At 41.7% G+C, this 9,316-nt stretch overlaps 1 protein-coding gene across 3 annotated transcripts; it reads left to right on the top strand.

Annotated features, from left to right (window-relative positions):
• The first annotated feature begins 1,341 nt into the window (after window positions 1-1,341).
• On the top strand, window positions 1,342-8,426 carry LOC103721720. 3 transcript variants are annotated; one of them, XM_008812042.4, is made up of 3 exons: window positions 1,342-1,718; window positions 1,918-3,554; window positions 7,759-8,426. In XM_008812042.4, the coding sequence occupies exons 2-3, from the start codon at window positions 1,995-1,997 to the stop codon at window positions 8,143-8,145; spliced, it is 1,947 nt and encodes a 648-aa protein (XP_008810264.1). In that variant the 5' UTR covers window positions 1,342-1,718; window positions 1,918-1,994; the 3' UTR covers window positions 8,146-8,426. The 3 variants fall into 3 exon arrangements, with proteins under 3 accessions (XP_008810264.1, XP_017702265.1, XP_038970938.1); XM_017846776.3 differs by having other exon boundaries at window positions 1,915-3,554; XM_039115010.1 differs by having other exon boundaries at window positions 1,342-3,554.
• The last annotated feature ends 890 nt before the right edge of the window (window positions 8,427-9,316 follow it).

The following is a 9,316-nucleotide window of genomic DNA, read 5'->3' as shown; positions in this document are numbered from 1 at the left end:
CCTTTAACAAATATACCCTCCCAGATTTTCCTCTCGATCTCAGGACAAAACAAGATGCAATCCCAAAAGGGGCTCGTTGACATCTTTCTTCTGAGCTCGTGCAATGCAATAGAAACATTGAGTTTTTACGCAAGATGCTGCAACCATAGGTACTCCCACCGAAAACAAAACATGTTTAGCGCGACAAATCATGATCTAATCCCACCCTAACATTTATTTTACGATAGTTCACACTATTTTTTTGTGTGTGCCATATGTTAGAGCGGAAAAGTGACTGCGTAGTATCGCACATATTATCCTTCTTAAAAGGGCCCTCTGGAAGAAAAGGGGTGGGTGACCTCTTCTTATAAGGCACAATCCTTTCCGCTACTCTTTTTTAATGTGAAACTAAAATTCCGAGTCCTCCATCCACCCCCAACACCATACAACATGAAAAACCTCATGTTTAGAGAAGGACTTTTAGCATTCTTTGAAGCTGTGTATTTTGGTTAATTGCCAATTGATTTTTTTTTTTTGGTAACCAATTGGCCAATTGATTTAGAAACTGAAATTTTAAGAAAATAAATCTCTCTTTCTCCCTCTCTCTACACACTTATGTACGTATATATAGTGAACCTAGACAAAATACAATTATATTTTAGTTCATTATATACATACATACATATACACATATATATACATATATATATATATATATATATATGTATATGTATACATACGGAGCTACCTACCTACGCTCATGTAAGGAACCAATCTTGGACGTCTTCTCCCGCTTGAGCGTGACACAAGAAAGGCTCATGATTTCTCGGGACAGGAGAGTTCACGTGAATACGAAATGATGAACAATGATCATAATTTCCTAGAACGCAAGTGGCACAATTCTAAACGTAATAGGTGAACCTTGAGGGGACTCAGCGGTGGTGATTGACGGGATCCGAGGATGAATAGGTATGATGATGGTCATCCTCTTATCCAGGAAATACGCAGGATGGCTTAGTCGATGGGCGGCTTTCAGGCAGCTCATGTGTTTAGGAAGGCGGGCTGCAGACTGAGTCGTCTCCTATGTCGTTCGGCACTTCGAGAATTTTTTGTGGACGGATCAGATGTTTTTTTTTATTTTGTTGTCTTTACTTTCCCGTAATTTAGATGGGTGTACTCAAATTAGACTTATACGAATGAGTCGCCTCTTTTAAACAACGGAAAAAAAAAAACAACGAACGTAATAGTCGGAAAAAACCAGCGAAACGAGGGGCCCGCTACGGCGGTGGCACTTTCGTAGTTCTTCCTAAACAACAAGCCCTCATTTTAAATTTCTCTCTAGATGCACGCAATGGCACCCGGAAAGACCGAGACCACGGAGCAGAGAGAGTGGGTCAGACATTGTGTCAGCACTGCAACTGCGTGAACTTCGATCGTGTCCGGGGATCTCTCCATCCGTTGCCAAAAATCTTAGATCCGATTCATTCCTCTCTCTTCTCCGTTCTTTCGATTTTTCTCCCCCCCCCCCAAATCTTCTCCTAATTCCTATCTATCTCGTTTGTGTTTGAGTCGATTCTTTTAGAATTTTCTTTTCTAGATCTGAGTGTTATTACCTAATCTAGGGCTCGTCGCTAGATCCTCCTCGATTTCCGGCGTTCCAGGTGATCTCTAAAAGCTAAATCCTGGACTGTTGTGGAAGCCGATCCAAGGTCCGGCCATGGAGGTGGAACTTGGAGAAGGTAACAGCAGAAAGTTCGATTTTTTCCAAGGTTTTACTGCTCTAATTCCTTATTCCAGGTTCAATCATGGTTTATCCCACTCAGTTGCCGCCCAAACACTCCAATCTTGGTTTTCCCACTGATATAAACCCTAGAACAAGTTTCAAGATTTTTTTTTTTTTTTGAAAAGCTGATCTTTAGCTCCGATTTGCTGTAGTAGTAGATGAGTGGAATTAGGGCTTGGAGAGAAAACCGAGAATAAGAGGAGGAACCGAAGGAAGAGATCGAGGAATTGGGATGGAGGATCTATCGAGGTACGCTCACAGCCCGGCCCACCTCGCGGTGGCGCGGCGAGACCACGCGGGTCTCCGGCGGATCGTGGCGGCTCTACCCCGCCTCCCGAAGGCCGGAGAGGTCACCACCGAGGAGGAGTCGCTCGCCGCCGAGCTCACCTCCGACGCCGTCTCCGGCGTCATCGACCGCCGCGACGTCCCCCACCGCGAAACCCCCCTCCACCTCGCTGTCCGGCTTCGCGACCCGATCTCGGCGGAGATCCTCATGTCGGTCGGCGCCGACTGGTCCCTCCAGAACGAGCACGGCTGGTCCGCCCTCCAGGAGGCCGTGTGCACCCGGGAGGACAGCATCGCCATGATCATAGCACGCCACTACCAGCCCCTGGCTTGGGCCAAGTGGTGCCGCCGCCTCCCTCGCATCGTCGCGTCCATCGCCCGGATCAGGGACTTCTACATGGAGATCACCTTCCACTTCGAGAGCTCGGTGATCCCTTTCATCGGCCGGATTGCGCCGTCAGACACCTACCGGATATGGAAGCGGGGGCCGAACCTCAGGGCCGACATGACCCTCGCCGGCTTCGATGGGTTCCGGATCCAGCGCTCCGACCAGACGTTCCTCTTCCTTGGCGAGGGCTTGTCGTCGGAGGACGGAGGACCGTCGCTGCCTCCCGGGTCGTTGATCGTGCTGGCCCATAAGGAGAGAGAGATCACTAATGCTCTCGAAGGAGCTGGTGCCAAGCCCACAGAGGCGGAGGTGGCTCATGAGGTAGCCTTGATGTCGCAGACCAACATGTACCGGCCGGGGATTGATGTCACTCAGGCGGACCTGGTCTCGCACTTGAACTGGAGGCGGCAGGAGAGGACGGAGATGGTCGGGAGTTGGAAGGCCAAGGTCTACGACATGCTTCATGTGATGGTGAGTGTGAAGTCGAGGAGGGTCCCTGGTGCCATGACTGATGAGGAGTTATTTGCGGTTGACAATGAAGAAAGAACGGCGAATGGTGGGGAGCTCGATGGGGAGTTGGATGATGTCTTGACAGCTGAGGAGAGGATGCAACTGGATTCAGCTCTTCGGATGGGTCATGCAGAGGGTTTTGATGACAACGATGGGAAGGGTGGAGGATTTGAGAGTGTGGAGAACTCTGAGTCCAATGGTGTTACCAAGGAGAGGAAGAGCTGGTTTGGTTGGAGTAGTAAAAGGGCTTCCAAGAACAGTCGAGGGGAGGACATGGAGGATCCAAAAAACCAAAAGAAGTTGTCAAAGTTGACCCCAGAGAATGGAAATCAGAAAACGGAGTCCTCGAGAGAGGACCCTGGAGATACTAAGAAGGGGAAGGAGAAGGGCAGTAAGAAGAAGAAGGGTGGATCCGCGGGCGACTCTAATAAGCATGAGAGCGAGTACAAGAAGGGGTTGAGGCCGGTTTTGTGGTTAACACCAGACTTTCCTTTGAAAACGGATGAGCTTCTTCCCTTGCTTGATGTCTTAGCCAACAAGGTCAAGGCCGTGAGGAGGCTCAGGGAGCTTTTGACTACTAAGCTGCCTCAAGGCACCTTTCCTGTCAAGGTAACCCTTGCATTTGTGATACTCTTTACCATTTTGGTCTTATTCCCTTCATCGAACTTAAACCCTTTTAAAATGAGTTTGGATTGACAAAAGTTATCTCTCATGCAATTTTGGTTAACGATTAGCAGCATCTAATTTCGCAGTTTTATTACAAAAAGGAGTGGTTGATGATGATCTCTCATTCCTTTTGCAACCTTGATCTGCAGATCTAGGTTGCTGAGGTTTGTAGTGAATTTGGTACTCCCACGTGTATTCCAATTTTTCACATGTTCAGCTTTCAATTCTGCATCTCTTTTTGTTCAGAGCAATATGTGTTGGGCTTCTCTGTTAGGCATTATTAAAGATGCTTATGTTGTCTCAGTAACCATTGCATTTAGCTAAAGCTGACTGTCCTATCCTTCTGTGTGTTTTTTGATTATTGTTATAGGTGCCAGAATTTATAGGTGTCTTTGGCTATTAAAATAAAATGCACATGTTATTGTTCTCACTTACTCATAAATAGTCGAACCAATGAAGCTATAATCTCAATTTTTAACAGTGTCTTATTTAAAAGGTTTATCTGGGAGAGTATTTGTGGCAATACATTTTCTTTATGGGAACCCGAGGATTGTTTGGTTAGTATTTTGGATTCTCAATTTGAGGAAGAACTCTGTTCAATCTTATTTTAGTCAGGCATAATGAAGTCCTGAATCTACTTGATTGAGGGCCTTTTTGTTTGCCCGTAATTGGGCGTCTGAATTTAGTTCGCTCCTAGGGTGTCTGAATTTTCCTTTCTTTAAGTGTTTAATTGTCTATTCAGGAAAGTTCCATTAAAATCTACTAGAGTTTGGATCTTCTCGATCTGTCGTTTCTGATAGAACTGGAGAGTTCCAGACTTCCAGTTCACGGTTATGGACCATCTGCATATTGCATGACAGCCACATTGAGTGGGACACAGGACAAGGCAGGATGTGTACATCCCCTGCTCAAGCACGAGCCATTGAGGGATGTACCAATGGTCTGTGATTGAGAAATGGAGACTCCAGTTCAGTCGAGAAAAGAAGATCCCAACTCAACTTACTATGTGCTTGTATCATGGGCATCAGTGCTATTTACAAAGAACTTTTGCTTTGGTACATTACAGAGCTTTTTGACTTGTTTCTCTACATGACATTGATTCCAGCATTGAAGGTGAAAAGTTCTAAGATAAGTGCTCATGTTCATCCCAATTTCAGATATGACACAAAATTCTGGCCAATGAGTGGTTTCAAAGTTCTTTTATCTTCCATTTGCTCGGTTATATATTCTACTACTCCTTGCATGATCTTGAAGGTCTCCACCATAATACACATGCATATTTTCCTCCTCTAGAATTCTTGGCATTAATCTTTCTATATCTGGTTAAAGTTTTCCCGTTATTTTGTTTTTCTGGTGCTATATGTGGCATGCAAGCACTTTATGATAATGATCGTCCAATGAACATGAACATCATTGAAATTACTTAGCTACTTTCCACATCTATGATTTTATCCTTTAAAAGTTCTACTCGATTTCTAATATTATAATTTCATACTGTTCTTGACCATCCTAAATATGCTTAATTTTTCCGCCTTTCTACTTGATCTTTTATGAACATGCAATTCTGGATCTCTTCTAAGCATTCTCCACTGCTTTGCTTGTCTGCCTGATCGAATTTTCAATATCTAAATGGCAGACTGAATCTTCTTATGTGGGGTTAGTATCTACTGAGCATCCCATATAGTTTACTGATTTCTGGCTTTGATGAGAACAGCCTTAAGAAAGGAAAAAAGTTGGAATCATTAGTTTATGTATTAAAGTAAATAGAAAATTGTTTCGTTGATGGAAACTACTTGAAATGACCAACTTGATCTTTAAATATGTTGGTTAGGCGGTTTCATATTTAGAGAACAAGAAAAATCATTTGGCTGTGATCTAGATGATTTAGATGATTATGAGGGACACAATTAATCTGTGCCATGTAAAGATTTACCAGGTTGAGGGGCTTCTGGCTAGGAATGACTATTCATCTTCAGTGAAAGACATGAAAGCTTATTACATGATCAGCGAGGCAAGCAATCACTTGGTCTGGATAACTTACCGTAGTCCCATTTTTTGGATTGATGACCTGGTAATAGACGTGTATGACATTTACGGTAGTTGAACAGCTTTGTGATGTAAAAGTTTGTACCAGCTTTTCCTTTGAGAAGTGAAATTTATCAAAGGAAAAGCTGTTCACAAAGCTGGTACAAACTTTTCCATCGCAAAGCTGTTCAACTACCGTAAATGTCATACACCTACCGTAAATTTCTCAAACTTTTACTTTGAGAAATTTCACTTCTCAAAGGAAAAGCTGGTACTAACTTTTACATCACAAAGATGTTCAACTACCGTAAATGTCATACCTGTGTGGGCATGTGTTTAGTCCCACATCGGTTATTCGCTGGGTAGATCTTAGGTTCTTATACAGGATCAAGGAACCCAAATAATACCTTGCGGCTAGCCATTTTGGGTGAGGTCTTGGGTTGTTAGAAATGATATCAGAGCGGCCCGGCCCATAACCTATGTGAACTAGGGGACACTACAGCACGGATTCATTGGAGCTGACCACAAGCCGATTGTGGTATTTGTGCTTAGATTTGAATGAATTTGAACCCTTAGCCTGACGAGGACGTCAGGACTTGAACATGGAGAGTATGTAAGGACCTGTGTGGGCGTGTGTTTTGTCCCACATCAGTTATTCGCTGGGTAGATCTTGGGTACTTATATAGGATAAAAGAATCCAAATAATACCTTTCGACTAGCAATTTTGGGTGAGGTCTTGGGTTGTTAGAAATGGTATCAGAGCAGAAAATACAAAATATATTTACAGTGGTTGAATAGCTTTATGATGTAAAAGTTTGTACCAGCTTTTCCTTTGAGAAGTGAAATTTCTAGTCCTGATAATTAGGTCAGCAGAAAATACAAAATGCTCTTTATAGTATAATTTTCGTTCGTTGTTTTTTTTTTTTTAAAAAAAAGTGCTACAAAAATGAAGGGACATGGGCTATTTAATCTTGTTACTGTAGCCTTGTGGAACATAATCTTGGGCATGTTAACTGCTGAATGGTGTAAGATGTATGACTCTGGTAGTAACTGTCATAGGATAGATTATACAGCTACTGCTTTACAAGAGGTGAATATTTTTCTGCTTCTAATTAATCATTTGTAAGGAGGAGATAAGGGGAAATAATTTATCTAGAGCAATTCATCTTTCCTCACCTAACAGAAAGGGATTAGTGGTTTTTTTCTTTTGGAATAATGAGATATAAACTTGGGTACGCCAACTGCTAGATCATCAGGCAGTAGATATGTGCATCAGCCAGGGTGGGCCACAGTTCAGCATCTACTCCAAATTTGCTGTTCTGAGCCTGGACTGACCCAACATTGGGCCTAACCTTTGGAGCCGATGCCTCAGCTTTTTGAAGATGCTTGAATGCATTTTCCTTGATAGTAGACCAGAATGTTTGCTACAATGAGCTACTACAAAATGTTCTCCAAAGATATGACAGTTGTGTTCGTATTTTTTCATGATCTTTTTGTATTTATATAAGATAATATCCATCTATTTAGCTTTATTCAATTTGCAGAAGACAGACAGTATTCCATCCAGAAGTAAGCTTCCCATCTTCCCAACGCTGGGGGGCTTTCCAATTTAATCTTCGACGTCTCTTTATGGCAGTTGAATACTTGCCTTGTTCCCCTCTCTTTAGCACCATCTAATGGAGCAAGCCATGATGTGTTTTTAGAAAAACAAGAGCTTATTTGATAACTTGCTCCTTACTTTCCTGAGCTTCTATCTGTATTTTAATTGTCCAACTTTTTTTTCTGGGAACATGGTAAACCAGAAATTCTTATGTTCGTGATTCTTCATCCACCGATGCAGAAAACGCTCCAGTTTTCCATTCTCATATGAGGGGGGAAAGTTTAAGGGCAACAGTGAGAATTACACATACAATGAATTAATTCTCTCATTAGCAGCAAAAAGTCATAGCTACTTGTATCCCACCTTTGTATTTGTTATGGTTTTACCAGTCAGTTGCTTGATGTGTGCATCTAAGGATCCAAACTGCAAATCTAGTGATTTTTTAGATACTATTTTATTTGCATATATTACATATTTCACTTACCAAGATTGAGTTGAAGCTTTCTTTGCCATCTACTTCAGGTAGCCATCCCAATTGTTCCAACGATCCGAGTTCTTGTCACATTTACAAAGTTTGAAGAGCTACAGCCACCTGATGAATTTGCAACCCCACTTTCCAGCCCGACACATTTCCAGGAAAGCAAAGCCAAAGAATCAGAATCATCAGGTTCATGGTATTCATGGATGAGGGGAAGCCGGGGTGGGCAATCTAGTGATGGCAGTGATGGCCGAAGCTGGAAAGATGAGATTGATCCTTTCCATATACCTACAGACTACACTTGGCTTGATGCAAATGAAAAAAAGCGCCGAATGAAGGCCAAGAAGGTTAGAAGCAAGCGGGGTAGTAGTAGGAAGCAAACATCCAAAAGTTTGGATTGCCAGCAACTGACGGATGGTTTTGAGGAGTAAAAGACAGTATAATATTATTCATTTGCATTTGAAATCTTAGAGGAAGAAGTGATCTTGTTTATTTGGAAATTCAGTGACAAGTACATTATATCCTTGTTCTGATGCATTTTAATTTGTTTTTCCTTGTGTATTTTTGGAGATGCCAGTTGTTTTTAGTTTGTTTTTCTGGTTGAGGGTGCTTGTCCTCCTGTTGTATGAACACAATATTCTGTCACCCAGGAAAAGCAAAAAAAAGAAATATGTGATGTTTAATTGGAGAACATGACCTCCAGTTCATGTGATTTATTTTTCTTCTTTCATGAGGTACCAATTAATTAATCATCGGTCGCACGAATCTTCGTACCTTTCCGATGGATGATTTGCTCCGAGAATTTGTCTCCCCATTGAGGGCAAGTTTTTTTCCCTTGTTATTGTATTGTTGGTTTATCAGGAGTTTAATATCTCTCATATTACACGAAATTGGTTCAAGGATGGAGACGGGAGCTACAGGACTCAATTTTGGTGCTGTCGTGGGGCCAATTGGTAACTCAGATTCAGAATTTAACTTTATTTTTGAGAATTTTTGTGGTGGTACTACCAATTTTTTTAATTTTTATGGCACTGAACATCTGTAGTTATTGTATAAAAATACAAACTGTTCATGCCTATGACTGATAAATCGGCTGCGCTTTTTGTTCTCCTTCAGAAGCAGAAACATCAAATTAAAAAGCTTCCCCGTGCCAAATTCCCTTCATTTTTTATGGTGCAACCAAGCCTTCAAATATGTTAATTAGATTATTATATCAAATTCGGGGATTCAAAGTCCAAATGGTGCAGTGGCTTATGAGCCAATATAAATTTTAGAATAAACTCCACTAACCTCTCTTGAATTTGGAAAATTATATGTTCTCACCGCACATGTAGAAAATATACATTTCACTATTTAATTTTTGCTATGTGGGTAATGCATAATCTTTTACAAAGTCCTTGAATAAATATGACTACTCTTCCATAACGCCCTGCTTTTATCTTACGCAAACCGGGCTCCAAAATATGAAGTTTGTGTGTGAGAATTCATAAGGAGCTCATATTAGAGTTTCAACATCATTTTATTACTGTTTACGATGATATAAAATAGATAACGTTATCATAAATGATGCTGACATTTATTGTTAACAACAAGGAGCAGCAC

Source organism: Phoenix dactylifera, chromosome 17 (genome assembly GCF_009389715.1).
Source record: "Phoenix dactylifera cultivar Barhee BC4 chromosome 17, palm_55x_up_171113_PBpolish2nd_filt_p, whole genome shotgun sequence".
NCBI lineage: Eukaryota > Viridiplantae > Streptophyta > Magnoliopsida > Arecales > Arecaceae > Phoenix > Phoenix dactylifera.
The sequence above is the reverse complement of the archived record's forward strand: the minus strand, read 5'-3'. Positions and strand labels throughout refer to the sequence as shown.